Source organism: Gobio gobio (genome assembly GCF_949357685.1).
Source record: "Gobio gobio genome assembly, chromosome: 5".
Taxonomy (NCBI): domain Eukaryota; kingdom Metazoa; phylum Chordata; class Actinopteri; order Cypriniformes; family Gobionidae; genus Gobio; species Gobio gobio.
The window spans coordinates 5,840,580-5,866,286 of record NC_137101.1 but is presented as its reverse complement, the minus strand read 5'-3'; the positions used below and the strand labels follow the sequence as shown (position 1 = coordinate 5,866,286).

At 37.6% G+C, this 25,707-nt stretch overlaps 1 protein-coding gene across 1 annotated transcript; it reads left to right on the top strand.

Moving 5' to 3' along the window:
* The first annotated feature begins 2,090 nt into the window (after nucleotides 1–2,090).
* On the top strand, nucleotides 2,091–24,639 carry glipr1a (GLI pathogenesis-related 1a). The gene is made up of 6 exons (XM_079817514.1): nucleotides 2,091–2,420; nucleotides 6,842–7,090; nucleotides 7,189–7,301; nucleotides 13,878–13,963; nucleotides 14,040–14,066; nucleotides 22,943–24,639. The coding sequence occupies exons 1-6, from the start codon at nucleotides 2,253–2,255 to the stop codon at nucleotides 23,092–23,094; spliced, it is 795 nt and encodes a 264-aa protein (XP_079673640.1). The 5' UTR covers nucleotides 2,091–2,252; the 3' UTR covers nucleotides 23,095–24,639.
* Nucleotides 24,640–25,707: the final 1,068 nt, after the last annotated feature.

Genomic DNA, 25,707 nt, shown 5'->3' with positions numbered 1-25,707 from the left:
ACTGAATGCCAATGGAGGCCTTTCTCAGCCATCAGCTTTCAACTAAAATATCTTAATTTGTGTTCCGAAGATGAACGGAGGTCTTACGGGTGTCGAATGACATGAGGGTGAGTAATTAATGACATAATTTTCCTTTTTGGGTGAACTACTCTTTAACTTCTTGAGCAATGTGAGCTCCAGTAGCTTGTCTGTTTGATCGGACCACACGGGCCAGCCTTCGCTCCCCACGTGCATCAATGAGCCTCGGCCGCCCATGACCCTGTCGCCGGTTCTCCACTGTTCCTTCCACTTTTGATAGAGACTGACCACTGCAGACCGGGAACATCCCACAAGAGCTGCAGTTTTGGAGATGCTCTGACCCAGTCGCCATCACAATCTGGCCCTTGTCAAACTCGCTCAAATCCTTACGCTTGCCCATTTTTTCTGCTTCTAACACATCAACTTTGAGGACAAAATGTTCACTTGCCGCCTAATATATCCCACCCACTAACAGCTGATGAAGAGATAATCAGTGTTATACACTTCACACCGGTCATAATGTTATGTCTGATCAGTGTATATATAAACTATAAAGTTATTAATATTTAATTTTTTTATTTATTGTTATACTTTAAGTTTCATTTTAATTTTAGTTGCTTTTGTCATTTTTATTAATATTTTTATTTTCCTTTTTTTTGTTCTTAATTTATTTCCATTAGTTGACATGGCAACATTTCTAATTTTCATTGAACTTTTTTAAGTTTAACTTTTATTCTGATTATATAATTTGTAATAAAAAAACATTTTCATTGAAAAAACGACTTTTAAACCCCACCATAATATAAAATAAAAGGTAACACTTTAGAATAATGGTCATTAGTTAACATTAGTTAATGTATTAACTAACACAAACTAACCATGAGCAGTATTTGCTATTATATAACAGTATTTAAAACAGTTTTTATAACAAAATATAACAGTATTTTGTATTTGTATTTGTTCATCTTTGTTAATGTTAGTCAATATAAATACAGCTGTTCATGGTTTGTTAATGTTAGTTCACAGTCCATTTACTAATCTTAACAAGATTTTAATAATGTATTAGTAAATGTTGAAATTAGCATTAACAAAGATACATAAATGCTTTATAAGTGCTGTTCATTATTAGTTCAAGTTAACTAATGACCATTATTCTAAAGTGTTACCAAATAATAAACCACAATAGACATCAGTGTTATTTTAGTAGCATTTTATAGTATTACTAAAATGTTTAAATATTCTACAAATGTATTTATTTTATATATATTTTCGGATATTTTATTTCTAGTTGCTTTTGTTATTTTTATTATTTTTTTATATTTCCATTTAGCTATTATTTCAGTTTTATGGTAAATGGACTGCATTTATATAGCGCTTTTAACAGACCTACAGCCATCCAAAGTGCTTCACATTTGCCTCACATTCACCCATTCATACACTCATTCACACACCGACGGCGGTGTCAGCCATGCAAGGCGTCATCCAGCTCGTCGGGAGCAGCTGGGGTTAGGTGTCTTGCTCATGGACACCTCAACACTTGGTCAGGTGGAACCGGGGGTCGAACCACCAACCTTCCGGTTTGTAGACAACCTACATGAACCACTGAACCACTGCCGCCCTCATTTTAGTCAATTTCATACTTCAATTTCACTTAACATTCAACTTATTTTATTCCGGTAAGCTGCCAAGGCAAGAGTTGTTATTTAAGTTGAAGTTTTTCATATATTTATGTTTTAGCTTTATTTCAAATAACGAAAGCGACTTTTCAGTTAACAGCACTGACAGACATTGTCCTGGTCAGAGAAAAAGTTTCCCATGCATCACATCAGAACTGCCAAATAAAGCCCTGCTTTCATCAGAAACAGGAAACCACATGATATGCCACAGTTACACCACATATACATGCAGGTTATGATGCTCATCTTACATTATTTTAGTTTTGCAAAAATGATTGCACAGTTAAAACTACTTTTGTGGTAGAGATACCAAACTCATACATCACGATATAAAATTTTTCATCCATTGGACTTAACCAGTTAACCTGATGATAACCAGTGTTCAAATGGTGAGGAGGAGGAAGTGGCTTAACCCACAATGCAGCGCGGTGTATGTCAACCAATGTGAGGTTTTGACAGAAACAGAAGTGAGGAAAAAAAAGTAAAAAAAACACAAGTGAGGACGATGTTCACACCAACAGGAAAAGGTTCTCTCTCGATCGTCAGTCAAACTCAGAGATGAGTGACTTAATTCGTGTTCTGATCTCGGTCACGGTTCTACTAAATGTGGTTTCCAGCGAGCCCTTCTTTGATATCAGGGATCCAGCATTTATTGAGGAATGTGTGAGAGAACACAACATGGGCCGCACCAACGCGAATCCGCCGGCCAGCAACATGCGCTACATGGTAAATATGAGATGTTTGATCAGAGATCAGCAGGTTCAGATGGAGTCTTAAACAGGGTAAGACGGTTTAAACAGAGCTGAAAGTCCTGGATTTACTGCCGAAAGCATAATCAGATTAAAATTCACATCTTTTAGAGATCAAGTGTGAACTGTTAAATTGGTTTGGGCAATTCAGTAGTTACATTAGCAGTAAATTACCGGTATGATGCTGTGTGTGAACCGGTATGAACACGGATGACTCACTGGGTCAATCATAAAGATTGTTTTTCTATGTTAAACATGCGCTAGACTATGGAAGGCCAATAGGGCCAAAACGTGTGAAACTAACATCATGACACAATTGCGTGCTGATGCATAATTTACATATTTACTAGGGGTGTGACAAGACACTTATCTCATGAGACGAGACACGAGATTGGGTTCACGAGAACAAGACGAGATTTTTACATAGTATTTTTAAGAAATCCTCAATGATGAAATACATGACTAGAAAAATTGTTTGCAGGTGCATTTAAAATGTTTTAACTGATGATCTTGTAATGAATGTCACGTAACACACTCATAACAAACGCTCAATGCGAGCGCTTCACTAACATGTAACACACACTCGTAACACACGCTCAATGCGAGCGCTTCACTAACATGTAACACACACTCGTAACACACGCTCAATGCGAGCGCTTCACTAACACGTAACACACTCGTAACACGCGCTCAATGCAAGCGCTTCACTAACACGTAACACACACTCATAACACACGCTCAATGCGAGCGCTTCACTAACACGTAACACACACTCATAACACGCTCAATGCGAGCGCTTCACTAACACGTAACACACACTCATAACACACGCTCAATGCGAGCGCTTCACTAACACGTAACACACACTCATAACACACGCTCAATGCGAGCGCTTCACTAACACGTAACACACACTCATAACACACGCTCAATGCGAGCGCTTCACTAACACGTAACACACACTCATAACACACGCTCAATGCGAGCGCTTCACTAACACGTAACACACACTCATAACAAGCTCAATGCGAGCGCTTCACTAACACGTAACACACAATCATAACACACGCTCAATGCGAGCGCTTCACTAACACGTAACACACACTCATAACACACACTCAATGTGAGTTCTTCACTAACACAAGCGTGTGTTATGTAACATGTAACATGAAAGGCGTTTGAAAGGCGTTTGTTTATTACAAAAATTTGTATCATTTGGAATAATGTGCACCAATTATTCTTGCACTATACGACCAGGAACAAGTATGAAGACAGGGCTGTTTTTAGCCGTTCTGATGCCCTAGGCGAAATCCTTATTAGTGCCTCCAGTCAAATTTTAAAAAGCAACATTGGTATTAATGGTATTAATTAACAAATACATACATACATTCCAAATTATATTTATACGTAATATTTATAAATTTGACAAAGGTGTCATGTGTCTTGAGTGTCTGATTCATTAAGGCATCATAAGATAATAAGAAGGCATAATAAGACATGCCAGAATTAGTTGTGGTATCGGTGATATTTCCGATACTAGTATCAACTCTACTAATGGGCACATTTAAAAAAAACACTCGACTTGTAGTTATGCTGCAATTATTATACGGAGTGTCTATTCACACCAAACGCTCGCATATGCAAGTAAATTTCCCGCTAGGCGACAAAATAATGTCTTAAATTAGCCAATGGCTAGTACATTTTCAGTTTTTAAAAATATGTAAAATACATGTTAAAGGGTTAGTTCACCCAAAAATGAAAATTCTGTCATTAATTCCTCACCCTCATGTCGTTCGACACCCGTAAGACCTCCGTTCATCTTCGGAACACAAATGAAAATATTTTAGTTGAAATCTGATGGCTCTGAAAGGCCTCCATTGGCACAATGGCACGGTTCACTCTCAAGACCCTTAAAAGGTACTAAAGACGTTGTTACAAAGTCCATCTCACTACAGTGGTTCTTAAATAACTTTATGGAGTGACGAGAATGGTTTTTGTGCGCAAAAAAACCCTAAATAACGACTTATATAGTGATGACGATTTCAAAACACGGCATCATGAATCTTCGAAGCGTTATGAATCAGTGAGTCGATTCAGCAGTTTAGATCGCCAAATTTCAGCAGTTTGGCGGTTTGACACGCGATCCGAATCATGATTCGACTCACTGATTCACATTTTCTGTATGGTTCGTACTTTCAGACCATTTACAGGAAGTAAATCACATAGAAGATGATTGAGAGTGACCCAAGTGCGTCATGTAAAGTTCTTTAGTGCGCTCACATAATTGCAATGAGAAACCAAACCAAAACTAACCGAATGTATAAAATGTATCAAAACTGGACCACCAACTCCACATTAGGGCTGGGCGATATATCGCATGACATTGTTAGGCGCATCTCGTCAGTAAAGCCGGTTCCTTGATTAGTAGTAAATCGCCATCACCTGCTTTCAGAGAGAGCGGCATTTACTACACAGAGCCGTAGTTCACTGACAAGCTGAGCCATATCGCATTAATTATCGCAGACGATACGTCCGTGATAATTAATGCGATATGGCTCAGCTTGTCAGTGAACTACGGCTCTGTGTAGTAAATGCCGCTCTCTCTGAAAGCAGGTGATGCCGATTTTTTACTACTAATCAAGGAACCGGCTTTACTGACAAGATGCGCCTAACAATGTCATGCGATATATCGCCCAGCCCTACTCCACATGTTCACATTTGCAACACTTTATATTAGGTGACTTTAACTACTATGTTCTAACATTTTAATGAATCATTTGATACAATGCACTTATTGTGTACATACATGTTTTTACATTGTACTTGCATTTAAAAAAATACCTGCATGTAATTACGTCTGTAATTAATTTCTGTAGTTACATTTGTAATTACACAGTTGACACTTCCCTTACACCTTACCCTGCGTGACCCTGAAAGTCTGTTTTACCTTTTTAAAATAATTATCAAGCGTTTTCTGCCCAAACTGGAATTTTCGCTTTTTTGCATCTACTTATATCCACAGTACAAGAAGAAAGAAGACTGTTTAAATCTAATGGGTCAATTCTCTTGACACGGCATGTATAGCCTATCTCTTTCTCTCATCTAACTCAGTCACAGGCGAGTAAAATCTGAAAATATACTAGCCATTGGCTAATATTATTTTGTCGCCTAGCGGGAAATTTACTTGCATATGCGAGCGTTTGGTGTGAATAGACACTCCGTATAATAATTGCAGCATAACTACAAGTCGAGTGTTTTTTTTAAATGTGCCCATTAGTAGAGTTGATACTAGTATCGGAAATATCACCGATACCACAACTAATTCTGGCATGTCTTATTATGCCTTCTTATTATCTTATGATGCCTTAATGAATCAGACACTCAAGACACATGACACCTTTGTCAAATTTATAAATATTACGTATAAATATAATTTGGAATGTATGTATGTATATGTTAATTAATACCATTAATACCAATGTTGCTTTTTAAAATTTGACTGGAGGCACTAATAAGGATTTCGCCTAGGGCATCAGAACGGCTAAAAACAGCCCTGTCTTCATACTTGTTCCTGGTCGTATAGTGCAAGAATAATTGGTGCACATTATTCCAAATGATACAAATTTTTGTAATAAACAAACGCCTTTCATTTTCACGTCATGAATAGTTTTTGAACCACTTGACTGCTCAGGATCCAACCAATTCTACATTATTTTCTTATGCAATATCCTGTTTCAATGGTGAAAAAAAGACGTTTTAGTTTCAGCCATTTAAATCAACCCTGTACAGTACAATAAATATGTAAAATATAATCTACAATAAACATCAGTGTTGTTTTAGTATTATTTGTATGCTATTACAGTATATTTTGAATGATCTTTTCAAATTAGCTCCTCGGTATCCTATCAATGCAGAATCCTGTTCTACATTTTTTTTCCAATGTTTCATTTTCACTTTTAACTGTGGAAAAATATAAACTACAATAAACGACATCAGTGTTTTTATATTATTATAGTATTTATTAATCACTTCTAGTTTCAGTGCTGCTTTAGTATGCTATTACAGTTTTTATTCATATTTTGAATGCTCTTTTCAAATTAGATTTTCTTTTTTTTTGGCTTATGCAATATCCTGTTTCATGAGATTATGGAAATAACATCTATGTCCTGCTGGGCAAAAAAAAATCCTGTGTTGATTTGTTGGTCTTAGCTTGTCTAAAATGGTCTCCCAGCCTTAAAAGTTGAACATTAAGCTCCCAGGGATATGAACAGAAGGGAATGAACAGAATTTCCCAACAGATGCAAAGGCATGAATGTGTACAGGATCGTTTGCATGTGGGTCATAAGATGTACATTAATCACAAACAAAGCCATAATAAGCGTATGTGTCTGTGTGCAGACGTGGGATGCAGGGCTGGCGGTGACGGCGCGGGCCTGGGCCAGATTCTGCATCTTTGAACATAACATTCACCTTAGAGAGGTGAGAAGGATGCACCCTACGTTCCCTTCTGTGGGTGAAAACATCTGGGTTGGAACTCCCTACAGCATTTTCACAGTGAAATCTGCAGTGAAGTCATGGGTGGACGAGGTCAAAGATTACGATTACTCTACGGGCAAGTGCTCAAACGTGTGCGGTCACTACACACAGGTACACGCTCAGATCTGGTTAAAGCTTAACTAAACACTCACATGTTCAAACATACGTGAATAAAACCTCTCTGTATTGCTTGTTTTCTGCACATTAAGATTGTTTGGGCAGATACGTACAAGGTTGGTTGTGCGGCGCAGGCCTGTCCCAACGGTGTGACAAGTTTCTCAACACAGCCAGCAATCATATTTGTGTGCAACTATGCAACAGCGTAAGTATGAAAACACTTCAGCGTCAGTAAATCAGCTTTGCAAGCTAATAAAATGGTGCTTTTTTTACCAGTTGGCCGATTATTATGAAATGCAGAAACGCTTTACAATAAGCTTTACTTCTAAGAGCATTCTGCTAATGCTCCTATTAAGTTATGAAAACGTTATTTCTGAATGTTCTCCAGTTTTAAAGGGGTCATGAAGATCAAGGGAATTTTGATTTCTCGGTTCGTGAATCTCTTTAAAAATGTTTCTTGGTTATTTACTTTACTTTATAAAGCCCAATTTAATACAACTACAGTTGCCCAAAGTGCTGTACAGAGATAAACTGAACACACAGAGGTCAATTCGAAGTAAAACACAGAAACATGTAAAACACGGCTCAATACGCAGTCAAATAGATAATAAATTAGTTTTTAACCGAGTTTTAAAGCTTGATATAGTTGGAGCTGCTCTAACACGCAGTACAAGTTCCCACAGATTCCACAGTGTAGGTGCATGTTCCGTAAATGTCAAGAAAACATTCCATTGAATCATTCTTCAAATATTAACCCCTAGAAGTATGAGCTGTTTTTGGGGCCCTTTAGAAGTTTTGACATGCTCTGACATTTGTGTTTTTTTCAGTTGCTTATAAACACATTAATGATGGGGTTTTGGTTTCCTTGCCACTATTGCCTCTGGCTTGGCGTGCTCAGTTGGGGACACTAAAGTTTTCAACTAAATATCCAAATAAATCTAATTATTAAACTAAATTAACCATATAAACTAAATTACTGATCTAAAGCCCACACTGTCACTGTACGATAACTGAAATGAACTGATGACATCACCGTTTTCTCCGGCTATACGGCTGAATACAATTATATTGCATTATTTTCCTGTTTAACACTGTAAAGCTGCTTTGAAACAATCTGCATTGTTAAATGCGCTATATAAATAAGGTTGACTTGACTTGACTATTCAGCACAAACTGGGCTACCATAATATGAAAGCAACATGTATGTACATGCTTGTATTTTTGAGAGAAAAATGTTTATGCATGTTTATGCACGTTTTTTTTTTAAATTAAGGCCTCAAAACACACAATAGATATGTGTCCACAAGACTTTAGACTAATGGGTGTATTTGCCTTTTTGCTTTAAACTGATGTGAGAATCATTGAGCCTACTCATTCACATAAAACAATATACTGATTTAAAATTTGTAAGACAGTTTTTCTTCACAAAGCCCGTATGCGAGGAGGTGTGATATCTAATGAATAATGTTGGAATCTCACCTGAGAGGACAAAAGAACACAATGTCCTGCATAATGAATTAGCTTAATTCAGGTGTGTGACTGAGAGCAAGAGGACATATATTATATATTGTACTTATCTAGTAAATGCATCTTGATTTAAGAATGTTTAAATATTTAGACTAGAAACAAGACAAAAATTACTAAGAGCATTTTTTTTTACAATTTTTTTGTTTTTGAAAGTAGTCTCATGCTAAAAAATTTAATAATAAATAATTAAAATGAAGATACAATTTATACAAAACGAAATTCACTTTAAAGAAGCAATTCACTTTCTACAAAACAAAACTCGATATTTGGAAAATGAGCCTTTTTTTTTTTATGTTCCTTTAAAAATGCAGAGTTCCTTTAAAAATGTTAGAAAACCCAATTAACCCTTCGCCGCAAGTTTGATTGACAGATTGGTCAAATCGCCAAATCGGCCGTTTTGTACAACAAAGCAGTCAGAAGAGTTAGTAGATTAACGTTGGTGGACTTAAACTTGGAAAAGCGATGTGTACTGACGTCTTTCCCCAGGTTGAAACAACATTTCTTTTAGTGTTCATTCATGTTTATTTCGTGCTTATCAGTGAACTAGAAGGAAGAGATAATCGGTTCACGCGCAGCTTTAACTGAGGCGGCGCTACAGCGATCACGACACATTAAAAAGCCACCAAACGCTATTTATTGTTTCGTTTTCTTTAAAAAAAAAAAGACAATTTCACAGTTTATACTTTGTTTCATATCAAAACTAACTTGCTCTGTCCTGTCTGTCAGCGTGTTGTCAGTGTCCTCTTTGCTCCGCGAGATATTTTCTGGCTCTATTTTTGAGGTATTATATGGCTTGTCGGACATAGCAACAGTAACTAAAGGGGGCGGGTCTTTGCGAACGGTCAATTAAAATAACAATGTATAAATAACATGTCTGTGCTAATGATGTTTAGACAACATTATTAAAGACCGGACTTTAAACGAACGTTCTATTAACGTTACTGAAAGAATATTGCCAGAACGTTCTGAGAACGTTCCTTTTTAGGTGAACTAACAAGTTATTTTTTTATATACACACTATTTGTAATAACACTACACTTTAAAAACATTAGTTAATGCATTAACGAACATAAACAATATATATTTTTAAAGCATTTCATAATCTTTGTTAATATTAGTGTGTTATTATGTTAGTTCACAGTGCACTAACTAATGTTAACAGATACAACTTTATATTTTAATAATGTTTAAATGCTGAAATTACCATTGAGGTTAATACAGTAAATGCGGACCCACTTTATATTAGGTGGCCTTAACTACTATGTACTAACATGTTAATTAATCATAAGATACAATGCACTTATTGTGTACATACATGTTTTTACATTGTACTTACATTTAAAAAATACCTGCATGTAATTACGTCTGTAATTAATTTCTATAGTTACATTTGTAATTACACAGTTGACACTTCCCTTACACCTAACCCTACCCTTAAACTTACCCACACCACCACACCTGTCCCTAACCCTACCCGTATTCCAACTCAATATCAGCAAAGGTGTTTTACAATACAATTTGAACACAGTAAGTACATTGTACTTATTTTTTGATGTAAGTACATAGTAGTTAAGGCCACCTAATATGGGGCTGTAAATGCTCTAGAAGTATTGTTTAACGTTAATTCATGTAACTAATATGATTAACCCTCTGGGGTTCTTCATTTATGGGTCAAACTCAGGACCTTCGGTTCAAAAATGACCCGGAGGGCGGGATTAAGATACAAAAGATTTGAGTAAAATCAATGAAATATATTTTTGTTCAATAATATTTTTTCTTTTCTTTTTTGGTGTTTTGAGATAATTTTATGATTTATAATTAATATTTATGCAATAATTATGACCCATTTTTCCCATTGAATATAATAAAAAATGTATATATACAGTGAGGAAAATAAGTATTTGAACACCCTGCTATTTTGCAAGTTCTCCCACTTAGAAATCATGGAGGGGTCTGAAATTGTCATTCTTCGCCCATGACTCCTCTGGATCATCCAAATGGTCATTGGCAAACTTAAAGGGTAACTAAACCCCTGCTCAGAGCTTAACTCCACCCACTGGCAATTTTCAAAAAATGCTGGAAAAGTGGGCAGAGCCCGGCGGACACAGAGGGGACGAACCGAGGGCGGGGCTGAGCGGAGGGCGTGCACCTGAGACCCGCAGTGACGGATTGATTGACAGCTGTCAGACTCGCGAGTCGCAAAGATGGAGAATGACTGGAGTGACGCCAGCTTTGCAACAGAGCGGTCATTTCTCCATCTTCACCTGAAGTGGAGGAGGGTGGATTGTCTGTAACAGACACAAACCCGGAGCCTTATCAATGCGAGCCGCTGCTCAAACTGCGTTAACTCCCGATGCCGACGATGCTAGTGAAGCAGCCGCGCAAGAGAACTGACCTAATCTATCTGCGTCCGCGGCAACCACTTAAGTGTCAGGGTTTGAAAGCGCGTCTCATGTATGAAAATTATCTGTACACATGACGGGCGGCAATAATATCGCAAGCAAAGCCTGACGTGTACTGACAACTGCATTATTTAACCGTATTTTCTTCAATACAATGTTAAAGCAAATATCAGTGAGTTTCATTCATAATGTTTACTTCATGTAACATGAGAGTTCATACTGGACTGAAGCCGTTCGCATCCTGTGATTGGGGGAAACATTTCTGAGGGCGTGGTGAGCTCGTGCCAGGGGCGCGGATAGTGAGCCGTTGGAGGTACCATCCTACGTCACGATGTACCACAACGTCCAATAGGAAAATTCAACTGCAGTAGCCACTGTTCAACCTTAAGAGGGCAGCACTTTGGCGGTTTTACACCATATTTTATAGAATTAAAACACTTTATACTCAAATGTCAAAACATTTACTCGAATCAATGAACAGCATTAATAAAGCCCCAGTATTACAGATCATTAACTAAAAAAAGTTGGTTTAGGGTTTAGTTACCCTTTAAGACGGGCCTGGACATGTGCTGGTTTAAGCAGGGGAAAATTCCGTGCCATGCATGATTTCAAACCATGACGTCTTAGTGTATTACCAACAGTAACCTTGGAAACGGTGGTCCCAGCTCTTTTCAGGTCATTGACCAGCTCCTCCCGTGTAGTTCTGGGCTGATTTCTCACCTTTCTTAGGATCATTGAGACCCCACGAGGTGAGATCTTGCATGGAGCCCCAGTTCGAGGGAGATTGACAGTCATGTTTAGCTTCTTCCATTTTCTAATGATTGCTCCAACAGTGGACCTTTTTTCACCAAGCTGCTTGGCAATTTCCCCGTAGCCCTTTCCAGCCTTGTGGAGGTGTACAATTTTGTCTCTAGTGTCTTTTGACAGCTCTTTGGTCTTGGCCATGTTAGTAGTTGGATTCATACTGATTGTATGGGGTGGACAGGTGTCTTTATGCAGCTAACGACCTCAAACAGGTGCATCTAATATAGGATAATAAATGGAGTGGAGGTGGACATTTTAAAGGCAGACTAACAGGTCTTTGAGGGTCAGAATTCTAGCTGATAGACAGGTGTTCAAAAACGTATTTGCAGCTGTACATACAAATAAATAGTTAAAAAAATCATATATTGTGATTTCTGGATTATTGTTTTTTTTTAGATTATGTCTCTCACAGTGGACATGCACCTACGATGACAATTTCAGACCCCTCCATGATTTCCAAGTGATAGAACTTGCAAAATAACAGGGTGTTCAAATACTTATTTTTTTCCTCACTGTATATATATATATATAATTTTTTTTTATTAAAGCTGTATTTCATTTTAGAGTCAAGCCTAGGCCTCATGAAAGCAATTTTTTAAATGAGATCGGTGCCATCCGGTGGACACATTGAGCATTTTTATCACGCAATAGCAAATTTTTACCACTATAGTGGATCTTGCGTTTTATAAAAAAAAATTAAAAATCATAGCTTCATCGGAATGGTCCGAAACTTGGTGTCTTTAATGATACTTGGTATATGAACACTCCAAAAAATTGGGGACAGGATTTGAAAAGTCTAAGTGGTTGTAAAAAAAAAAAAGTCACACTCAGGACCTTCGGGTCAAAAATGACCCCCATAGGAAATGAATGAGAAATTAGTTTTTTTGTGCATACAATCTACAAATCAGCCAGGATGCAGAAAAAAAAGGACTCAACAGTGAAGGGGTGAATCTCTAAAACATCAAGAGTGCAAAACAGACAAAAAAAAACTCACACACACACACACTTATACACACAAAAACACACGCACACACAAATTAACGCGCCATTCCAAAAGCTAATTGTGTTTTTGTGTGTGTGTGTGAGTTTATTTTGTCTGTTTTGCACTCTTGATGTTTTAGAGATTCACCCCTTCACTGTTGAGTCCTTTTTTTCTGCATCCTGGCTGATTTGTAGATTGTATGCACAAAAAAACTCTGTATTTTCATATTTTTGCCAATTTCCCATTCATTTCCTATGGGGGTCATTTTTGACCCGAAGGTTCTGAGCGTTTTTTTTTTACGACCACTTAGACTTTTCAAATCCTGTCCCCAATTGTTTGGGGTGTTCATATACCAAGTACCAATAAAGTCACCAAGTTTGAAGCTACGATTTTTTATTTTAAAAAATTCGGGTCAGAAATGACCGAAGAGCCCCAGAGGGTTAACAAATTAAAGTTCTATAAATTTACAATAATTAATGCAATATTAATGAACATGAATTGATCAACAATAGCATATTCATAAAGTAACATTAACCTATCAACAGATGCTGTACAAGTTTTGATTGTTGTTATCTCATATTATTGACATAAATAAAAACTTTAGTTCGGTCACTGTCATTTCAGCTTAAATTATATTAAACTGACTTCAAAATCAAGTTGAAAACTTATAAAAAGTTGCTTAATTTCCTTTGATGAGTTAAAGTAATGTAAAACCATATGTTGCCATGACTTGTTATTGATCATATCATATTTTACGGTGTATTAACTCTATAAATAAAGTCCATAAAAATAGGGCCCAATGTACTGGGTTACTATGAAATCATATTTTATCCATATTTTGAATTATTGCATAGAGTTGAAGGAAACGTACATTTTGCTAACGTAAACTTAACGAATAATATCCGTGCAGTAAATCTTTTCAGTTTGTCTTAGAGTGTAATGTTATCAAACAAAGCCTCGTTGGCAGGTGTAGCGCAGGTGTACCAAGAATAAAGAACCACATAAAAGCCATTATATGTAAAGCAGGAAGCTGCATGATTGCAAAGAGTGAACTTGTTTTCAACAGAGGAAATTACAGGGGAAAGGCTCCATACACAACAGGGCCCTCATGCAGCGGCTGTGCCAGAGAGACGTGTGAAAACAAACTCTGTCGTAAGTGTCAGTAATAAACATACTCATCCTTTTCAACAACAGCTTCACTTCTCATCTCTCTCTCTTTCTTTCACAGACAACTCAACCCGAGACACACAGCAGAGTAAGACACGTCCTGATCTCTCAATCTCAATTTACTCACAATCATGAATGTCTGACCGTCATCGCAATACATCACGTTTCTGTGTCTGTTCTCAAATGCTTTTGTGATGCACTCTAAAAAATGCTGGGTTGTTTTTTAACCTGAATTCTGGGTTCAGCCTGCTGGGTCAATGTATTGGGTTATTTTTTACATTTTTACCCGTGTGCTGGGTCACTCTGAAAAATGCTGGGTTATTTTTTTTTAACCCAAATGCTGGGTTCAACCTAGTGGGTCATTTTATTGGGGTATTTTTAATATTTCTACCCAGTGCTGGCTAGTTTTTCTGTAACTCAGCTGCTGGGTCATCATACCTACCCAAAGTAACCCAATGTTCTGTGCCAAACCGGTTAAAACTGGATACGCTTGTCAACGGTCATTTTGTGTTCTGTTCTAAGAGAAAACTTCCTGAATGAAATTAAGGTTTGTATTACATTGTATTCCTATCAAATTATTGCTGTGCAAAGAGGAAAATGTCTGTAGTCTCACAGTTTCACTTTTCTGTTTACATGTAAGTCACATCTAACGTCGGCTGGGAACGCTAGCCGAAAGGCCGAATGAAGTCCATAAAAGTGCATCTATCCATCATAAAAGTGCATCTATCCATCATAAAAGTGCATCTATCCATCATAAAAGTGCATCTATCCATCATAAAAGTGCTCCACACAGCTCCGTGGGGTTAATAAAGGCCTTCTGAAGCGAAGTGACACGTTTGTGTAAGAAAAATATCCATGTTTAAATCTTTATAGACTAAAATAACTAGCTTCCGGTGGTCAGCGGTACACAAGTCGACTAAAAGAGTAACCCCTGACGTGATTTACAGGAGCATCTCAAGCTTTGACGCCTCTCGTGGATAGAGCTGGGCAACAAACTCAAGCCCCTCTTCTCTTATATCCAAATCCTCCGCCATTTCTCTTTAAAAAGTCTTGTTTTAGACTCTAATTCATGACCGGTGTTTTGTTTCGCTCTATCCTCTACGCTTCTGCATTCGTCAATACGCATGCGTCAAGGTTTCAAGGGTCAAGGGTTACTCTAGCATCGTAAGTCGATTTGTGCACCGCTGACTGCCGGAAGCTAGTTATTTTAGTCTATAAAGTTTTTAATATGGATATTTTTCTTACACAAATGCATCGCTTTGCTTCAGAAGGCCTTTATTAACCCCCCAGAGCCGTGTGGAGGCAAGGCAAGGCAAGGCAAGGCAAGTTTATTTGTATAGCACATTTCATACACAGTGGCAATTCAAAGTGCTTTACATAGAAATTAAGTTAAAATAGTCATAAGTGAAAAAAATTCTAAAAATATATATAGTATAACAGTTATAATAGGAATTAAAAGGAAATAAAAAATAAAGCTGAAATCCCCTATCTGGGGTGGAAGAAAATGGAGAGTCAGGTTTACTTTAAAAATATTTGTATCTATCCGTCAGAGCAGATCTAAACGGATCGTCCTCGCACCGGAGGGATTTCGATTTATCGCTCCCCCGTCTCTCAACCTCTTCCACCCAGACAGCCTTAACAAAATAAAAAAAATAAAAAAATAAAAAGTATAATTAAAAACTAAAAATAAAACAGGGTTAAATTGAAACACATAATTACAGTGCAAGCAGTTTGGACAAAGCACAGAGCTCATTGAGTAAATGCATAAGATAAGGTGCAATCAGTCGGACGTACAGTGGCACAGCTCATTCAGTAAATGCACAGCTGAACAGATGTGTTTTGAGTCTGGATTTGAAAGTGGCTACTGTTGGAGCACATCTGATCTGTTCAGGAAGCTGGTTCCAGCTACGGCTGGCATAATAGCTAAAAGCAGACTCTCCTTGCTTTGAGTGAACCCTTGGTATTTCTAATTGACTTGATCCTGATGATCTGAGTGATCTGTTGGGTTTGTATTTAATCAGCATATCTGCAATGTATTTAGGTCCTAGGTCATTGAGTGATTTATATACAAGTAATAGCACTTTAAAATCTATCCTAAATGTAACTGGAAGCCAGTGTAAAGATCTGAGGACTGGTGTGGTATGGTCATATTTTCTGGTTCTGCTCAGGATCCTGGCAGCAGCGTTCTGTATGAGCTGCAGCTTTCAAATGGTCTTTTTGGGAAGGCCAGTGAGAAGACCATTACAATAGTCCACCCTGCTGGTGATAAAAGCATGAACGAGTTTATCTAAGTCTTGCCTGGAAATAAAGCTTCTAATTCTTGCAATATTTTTCAGATGATAGTAAGCTGATTTAGTTATTGCTTTGACATGACTATTGAAACTCAGGTCAGACTCCAAAATCACACCAAGATTTCTGACTTGATTTTTTGATTTTAGACCCTTAGCCTCAAGATATGCGTTCACCTTGAGAATTTCATCTTTGTTTCCTAATGTAGTGATTTCAGTTTTGTCTTTGTTTAACTGAAGAAAGTTTTGGCACATCCAACTGTTAACTTCATCAATGCATTTACATAGAGAGTCAATGGGGCTGTAGTCATTAGGTGATAGGGCTAAGTAGATCTGGGTGTCGTCAGCATAGCTGTGGTAAGCCATTTTGTTATTTTTCATTATTTGGCTCAGTGGCAGCATATACAGGTTGAATAGGAGTGGTGCAAGAATTGACCCTTGTGGGACTCCGCATGTCATGGATGTCCACTCAGACTTATGGTCACCTATACTCACATAATAACCTCTCCCTTCTAAGTATGACCTGAACCATTTGAGGACCATTCCAGAAAGCCCAACCCAATTTTCTAGCCTGTCAAGAAGTATGTTGTGGTCAACAGTGTCGAATGCAGCACTGAGGTCCAGTAGTACCAGAATTGATGTTTTGCCTGTATCTGTATTGAGGCGAATATCATTTATACTCTTTATGAGCGCTGTCTCTGTGCTGTGATGCGGTCGGAAACCAGATTGAAAATTGTCAAAGTATCCATTTGAGTTCAAGAATTTGTTCAGCTGACTGAAAACAACTTTTTCAATGATCTTGCCTATGAAGGGGAGATTTGAGATTGGTCTGTAGTTGCTCAGTATGGAGTTATCCAGATTTCTCTTTTTCAGGAGAGGCTTTACTACTGCAGTTTTAAGGGAGTTTGGAAAAGTCCCAGAAAGAAGTGAGGCGTTTACCACTTCTAGGAGATCTGCTTCTAAACAGTTAAACACACTTTTGAAAAAAGAAGTGGGGAGTGTGTCAAGAGCGCAGGTTGATGTTTTAAGGTGCTGTACCGTTTCTTCTCAAATTTTACCATCAATTGCTTCGAAATCAGTCATAATAACTTCATGAGGTTGTGGTCTGATCTGACTCACCTCAGAGCAACTCAAGGATGTGCTGATCGCATTTCTGATATTAATGATTTTCTCGGAGAAGAAGGAGGCAAACTCACTACATTTGCTGTCTGAGAGCATTTCACTGGGAATGTGACTCGGGGGGGTTGTTAGTCTCTCTACAGTAGCAAAAAGAGTGCGTGTGTTGTTTATGTTTCTATTTATAATATTTGAAAAGAAGGTCTGTCTAGCTTTGCCTAGTTCCACATTGAACGCACGAAGACTGTTTTTATAAATGTTGTAATGGACTACAAGTTTTGTCTTTCGCCACATGCGTTCAGATTTCCTGCATTGTCTTTTCATTAATTGCACTGCTGTTGAGTTTCTCCAAGGTGCTTTTTGTTTGCTACTCTTTTTTCTGACTTTCACAGGAGCAATATCATCAATTACACTCTTAACTTTTGAGTTAAAAGTGTAAAAGTGTAAAAGTCAGTGACATTTCTTCCAGCTTATTGCTTATATCACCTATAAGTTGTAAAAGTTCACCAGTCTCAACCCTGATGGTCCCCATTTTTACCAGTGCCTCCACAGACTCCACAGTATGGGCTGAGATGTTACTGTTTAGTGGCTCGATCTGTGTCACTTGGAGCAGTTCTAATTCGTCACAGTGTGTCTGTGGTGAGCTCTGAGGGCGGGGCTCAGCTGGGAGTGTGTCCATGAGAAGTGGTTGTTGTGGCTGCGTGGTGTTATCATTGTCCTTGTGGGGTGTATCAACCGCATGTCCATTCAGATGCCGAAATGAAGTCCTGTGATCGTACTGTACTGGTGTGTGTGTGCCATCCAGGTTGAGTGGGTTAGCACACACAGCTGAAGGATGATGAAGGGAAAAATAAATATTGTCCTTTAGCACTCTTGCACTGAGTTTGTTTGGGTGGAGGCCATTTGATGTAAACAGTTGTCTCTGACTCCAGAAGAGATTAAAATTGTCGATAAAGTTCACTCTCTTCATGTTGCAGGTTTTTTGCAGCCATGTATTAAGCCCAAGTAGCCGTGAAAACCTATTTGTTCCTCTTGCTGGAAGTGGTCCACTGATGAACGGCTGAACTTTCAGTTTTCTAAGTGTGTCAAAAAGTTCATTGAAATCCCTCTTTAGGAGTTCTGACTCCTCTCTCTGAATATCGTTCTTTCCCACATGAATGATAAGTCGATTTGCAGTCTTATGTTTCATCAGAATGTTCTTAAGTTCCCTGTTTACATCAGAAACTGTTGCTTGTGGAAGGCAGCATGTGGTATTATCCCTGCTGCTAATGTTTCTGATTGTGGAGTCGCCCACTATCAGAGTCCTGGGCTCGGCTGCGCTCTGAGCTGAGGGCCGCTGTCTTCTCGACCTTGAGCACCTGTTAGCATTAGTGTTAGTTGCGGGCTGATTCAATCTGTGTTCGGTCACATTTATCACGTTTGGGGATTCCTCACCCACATTCATTAGCACTTCAAATCTGTTTTCAAGATGTATATTTGGTGGTAGAAAACTAGTGTTAGCAATCCTTGTGTCTGGGGTAGAGCATGCTACTGCGGCAATATGTGATGCTCGTGACAATCTGATGTCTCGAGTGCCTTTTGGTCTTGCTCCCTGTTTGTGCCATCGATTAGTGTGTTGATCAGTTACTTGTTTCTCTACATGTTGAGTAGCACTACATTTATGGGACTCACCGGCAGTGTGCAGAGGGCGATCATGTTGAAACTCTGCTGTGTGATTCGTCTGGATGGATGGTTCCGCAAATAACTTTGTTTCAAGAACTGCAATCCTTTGTAAAAGTCTGTGGCAGTTTGTGCAGCAAGTAGATTCTAGAAGAGGCATTTTCTTATCCTTTTGAATATAGGCAGCTGTGTTTTCCCTTCTCCGGAATGTAAGCTGTCGGCAGTGGGAGGCTGGTCGGTTGAAATATTCCGCTTTTTGTTTAGGAATTCAGTCATCAGAGTTTCTAATTTTATCATTGGAGTCAAGCTTTGTCGTTTGAGCACTGTGCTGATTTGCTGAAGTTGTAAAATATAGAAGCGATAGAGCAAAGCGCGGAGCAGTAAGCAAGAGCGTCCGAACAGTAGCGAAGCAGGAAGCAGCTATCAGCTGGAGCAGTTATATGATGGATAGATGCACTTTTATGATGGATAGATGCACTTTTATGATGGATAGATGCACTTTTAAGATGGATAGATGCACTTTTATGATGGATAGATGCACTTTTATGGACTTCAAAAATGACCCAACAATTCACTGCCATTATAAAGCTTGGAAGAGCCAGAACATTTTTAATATAACTTTGATCTTATTCGTCTGAAAGAAGAATGTCATAAACACCTAGGATGGTTTGAGGGTGAGTAAATAATGGGCTTATTTTAATTTTTGGGTGAACTAACCATTTAAAGGTGCGGTATGTAGGATTGACACCTAGTGGTACTGCAGTCCAAATTGAAAATATTAGAGACTGTTGTTTCCCCATTCCTTCCTCCTCAGACTCGACGCTAAAGCAGGTTGCCAGCTTGAGGACATGCAACGGAGCGAGCGCAATGGACAATGAAAGCCACACTGTATGTTAATGAGTTGATTTATCTGCATTTTACTATGCCCCCGTTCATAGAGATTTTTAGATGCATGCAGAGGCTTTTTAGGTCGGGCAGAACCTGCGATCTCTGACCCAGTTTGTTTGGCGGCTTCCAAAGCTGCAATGCACTGTGTTTTCCACCACCTGGCAACCTGTGGTGTCGAAATACTAACCAAAACAAAAACAGATAATCCGACAGGGAACGCACATTTCAAAGACTGTACCATTGCTTTTCTGAGAATCAAGTAGGTGAATTTAGCATGTTTCCAACATATCTGCAAGCATGAAATGAAAAACTTACATACAGCATCTTTAAATGTCTGACAGACGAGATGGCACAAGGTAGAGCTGTTTTTCATGTAACATATCAAAAATGAATATATAAGATTGTGATTTCATGAACTGGGACAGTTCCTGTTCCTGTCCTATATACATATAACAGATTTTAGAGTGCATTTTTATTATCTAAAATGAAAAATCTATTAATGATAATGACCCAGCACTTAAAGCTGCACTATGTAACTTTTCCGTCCACTAGAGGTCACCTGTTCAAAACAGAGGCTGGAGCGATTTTTAATAAGATGAACACAACACACGCCTTGCGAGCAACGGGACTTTTATTATGACACAGTCATGAGTATGAGGTAACGCAGCTCTGTTTATCATATTAGACACATCTGAGTGTGTTGAAAATGATGTTATGACGTTACTCTGTGCGTTCTCTCAGCGGCTGCTATGACACTTGTTCACACTGCAATTAGAGTAAAGCGTTTCTGCAAAAATAAAACCAGAAACCGAGGGAAACACAGATATGACGCCATTGACAGGCGACGTCCTCACACGTCCCGCTTCCTTGGTTAAAATAGCAATTTCTCACCATTTACAAATAGTTGGAAACATTTGGGATATTGTAAATACTCAACTGAACAAAATATATAACACTGGTCTAGTGGTTTTTGGATATTTTACTCAAAAAAATTTACATAGTGCACCTTTAAAAAAAAAAAAAAAACAGCATGTGTTCTGTCCAATATTTACCCAGCGCTGGGTTGCCAAATTACGGTGACGCATTGCTGCCACATACATATTATTTTTTCCGCTCAATTATGTCGTAATAACGAGATCTTATGTCGTTAAAACAACATATTTTTCTCATTTTAACAACATATATTTTCTCCTAATAAGGACATGTGTTGTACAGTGATGTGTACAAAATATGCCTGTATCCACATTAGAGAATTAAAATAGCCCATGTGCATTTGTCACACTTCCATGTCTGAAAAGCAGAAGCAAGTTCAGCGTAAAATAGGCTCTTCCGCTGCCTGTATCAGTGGCAGTGCCCATAGCACGAAAGTATTGTAATTTATTGATGTAGCCTGCAGTTCATAACAGCCACGGGTAGCAGGTGCCACGGGCCGCTCATGTTAGCATCAGTGGCATAACTTTAACCTAGAAATGACGGACCCCGGTGCACAAATATCATAACTATCTATAAGGCCTACAGTAATTAAGACATTCTAGAAATCTTATGTATTAAATATACAGGCAATTAGATGAAACCTTGATCAAAATTAAAATACAATTGATAGAAAACGAAATTCACTTTAAAGAAATGATTTCTGCAAAACAACACTCAATAAAAATCATGTCTGACCCCACTCCATGTCTCCAGACATATTGCGCGTCTTATAGCCAATCTTACCCCCGCGGCCGCAAATTCTTTACTATTTTTCATTTTTGCATTTTTTTTACCACTTCGTTATTTTGGCTCGGAATTACGTTTGTTGGAAATATGAACTGAATTTAGAAATTAAATTTTAAATTAAAACTTTGCGTTTAATAAACAAAATACATTTTTGAAGCGTTTGGAGTGGAGTAGGCTAAATGCAAAACGTAGCCTATTTAGATTCATAGTTAGGCTATATGTTTAAATATGAGCCTATTATATTATTGTTTTAATTTCATATGTTGATGATGAAAAGTGAGCCGCATGAGTAAGACGCGCAATATGTCTGGAGACATGGAGTGGGATCAGACATGATTTTTATTGAGTGTTGTTTTGCAGAAATCATTTCTTTAAAGTGAATTTCGTTTTCTATAAATTGTATTTTAATTTTGATCAATGTTTCATCTAATTGCCTGTATATTTAATACATAAGACGCAAAATAAGAACGCGGGGAATGGATTGACGTGTGTAACGAACCCACTGGCCATGTTTCCGCGGCCTTTGAGTAAGGCTGAAAGCGTCTTTCTTTTTAATACATTTCTTGAATGTCTTAATTGCAGTAGGCCTTATAGATAGTTATGATATTTGTGGCTGCACCGGGGTCCGTCATTACTAGGTTAAAGTTACACCACTCAGACTAATCATGAGTGGTCCATGGCACCTGTTACCCATGGCTGTTAAGAACTATCGGCTACATCAATAAATTAGGCTACAACAATTACGTGCTATGGGCACTGCCACTGATACAGGTAGCGGAAGAGCCTATTTTTACGCTGAGCTTGCTTCTGCTTTTCAAACAAGTGTGACAAAGGCATGGGCTAAATAAATTCTCTATTGTGGATACAGACATATATACACACAACACTATACAACACATGCCCTTATTAGGAGAAAATATATGTCGTTATAACCTATATAACCTTTTGTGCAACTGAAAGATGTCAAAGGTTCTTCATGGAACCATCGATGCCAATAAAGAACCTTTAATTTTAAGAGCGTAGTTTAAGAGTTATATTTGGAGATATATTTCCGTCCATAATTTCTGCATTAACCACAAAAATTGACAAATGTCTTTTGTTCCTATTTCTGATCCAATTCTGGTTCACTAACAAAATCTCGGTTCTGAGGCAAAACTAGTTGAGAAACACTGCAAATGCGATGGCATTCAGACATTCATGAGAGCAACTCTGTTGTTTTTTGGGGGCGGTTGTGATGATCTTTTCAACAGCATCTGCTATAAAAGCGTCTCTAAGCCTGACTGTGTGTGTGCAGGTTATAACTGGACTCCTGACTGGGACCCTGCGCTGTCCTCCTGCGGATTCTTCTGCCTGACGGTTGTGATAATCAGACTCGTATCTGTCCCGCTCGTGTTTATCAGCGTTTACTGCCTGCAGTGCCGTTATAGCCTGTTTGCATACGAGTGATACAGCTTAAAGTTCATTTTCAGACAAAGCCACATTTCTACTGGGAAAGGGAGGAACATTATCTCTTTGATGCACATTTTCTGCAATTAAATAAAAAGAATAATTAGGAAGAAAATGATGCATTGTGATTTTTTTTTTTTTTAGATTATGTCTCTCACAGTGGACATGCACCTACGATGACAATTTCAGACCCCTCCATGATTTCTAAGTGGGAGAACTTGCAAAATAGCAGGGTGTTCAAATACTTATTTTCCTCACTGTATATGTGTGTATAAATGTATATGTATATATACATGTATGTATATATGTGTGTGTGTATCAGAGGTGGACAGTAACTAAGTACATTTACTTGAGTACTGTACTTAAGTACACTTTTTGAGTATCTGTACTTTACTGGAGTATTATTTTTTAGGGATACTTTTACTTTAACTTCACTACATTTGAAAGACAAATATCATACTTTTTACTTCACTACATTTCTATCAAAGTCCTCGAAGTCGAAAGTCGTTTCTGTAGCAGCTTTGAAAGCGGATGATTTTTTCTTCTTTAAAAGGTTTTTATTTATTTATGTAGGGTCATGTGAAGTTTCCTAACAGTTTTTTGAACACTGATCAGTTTATAGCAAAATGGAAAAAGACAGTTCCTTGGCACAGTGTGTGCACCATGGCCATACTAAAAGTGTGTTTCAGTTTTCTAAAAAGATTAAAGATTAGTTTAGTTGGCATATACTTGACGCATGTCTCATAAAATGTAAAAATATTTAAATGTCTGGGAGAAAGAGAAGAGTAAACAGTTGGGAGAATATCGGATGCAGTATCAGAGTATAGGGTCCATGCATTCTGTTAAAGTGACAGCAGCTTTGTAAAGAGCGTTGTAACTTTTATACAAGTATTGAAATTAGTTTAAGGTGGTCCAGTGTTTCCCCCACATAGACTTATTTGTGGCGGTGCGCCACAGAATCAACACCGGCCGCCACATATTGCGTGTCGTTATTCTTTTTTTTTTTTTTACCCTATTTAAAACACGCAGCGTATTCGTTCAGCTGCACTTTCTTTCCCTGCTCTCCCTCCGTCTCTCTGTCACTCACGTGCGTCTCTCGCTCTCAAACCTCAAACGCCAAACCTGCTTTTGTTATAAAGCAAAGTCTAAGCTTTTACATTTTTTATTTATTTTAGTTAAAGCCAAAGGCGACATGCTCTCGTCTCGTGGCGCGCACGGTCACGTGGTTCACGGAGCTCTCTTTACTTCTAGCGCTGGGTCAATACATTTGAATGGATAGACGACAGTTTCACTATTCAGGTATTTGCATCAAGTTTTGGTAAACGGTACAGCATAGTGTGCATTGCTTATTACGTCAACCACATTTACAGTATCCTTTTATTATGGAGAGTGATGGAGATGCAAGATCTTAACATTAATGTTAATGTTTTTCTTGTATTTAGCCCTCAGGTATTCCTCACTTATTGGTCACACTTGTACTCATTGGTGGTCAAATGTGACCATACACCTTAACTATTTTTCAATTAAATAAATGTTCTATATTTTAGTTTAATTATATTTATTAAATATTTTGAGGAGATATTTTGGTACTAAATAGGTCTATTATTTGTGCAATAATTATGTCCCATTAATGACCATTTAATGAATTAAATAAAAATAAATACTTCTAATATATTCTTATTTATATTACAATTAGTGTAGTAATTAATGTTAAAATGGAGAAATCCAATGCAAATTAGAGTCATTATGTGTCTGGAAAAATAATGAATTTAATTTGTAATGCCATGGTTTACCCACTATAGGTGTCTGTAAGGCTCTTTAATCAATATACATGTATCTAGTCTAGTTGTTCAAAAAAAGTATTGCAGATCAAAACTGCTTACTTATTTTTAGGTTTTGCATTTGAATACATTAGGACATGATCAAACACTAGATTTCTTTAAATGTGAAATTTTAAAACATTAATAACTTACATCCTAATATTTTTAATGATACTTATACAAGCACACACAAGTGAATATTAATGAATGTGAGCAAATATCATTTAAAATAGTTTGAAATAGTGCTAAAAAGGCAAACTTATGTTTCCTTATATGTACAGTAGGCTATATACATATGAATTGATACTGAATCAAGATCGAAATAAATCGATATTTGTGCCAATCCCCAACCCCAAATTCCCTAAGTAATAGAGTAAGTAATTTTACTCAAGTAATAGAGTTGTGTACTTTGTCCACCTCTGGTGTGTATATATTAGTGATGCACCGATCATGATCTTACATGGCCGATTCCGATACCGATTTCCGTTTTTTTTTTTTACACAATAAAAGAATGAAAGTATACATGAACAAGATGTTTATTTGGTATTTAACAGGCTAAATTGGCTTTTGGCTAATGAAAGCAATCTGAAATTAACAGGAAATTGAATTGGAAATGAAAAGGCTGAAAGGTGAAATTAAAGGCAACAACTGCATATTCTGCAATCCAAACAAAGATGTTACTTAAATCAGCATTTGTTTTTAAATTCAGTGTAAAGAAAAAAAGTCTTTACCAGTGAAATTCAATAAAACCAAAGTATATAATTGTTCCAAAATGTTAAATCAAATAATGTTT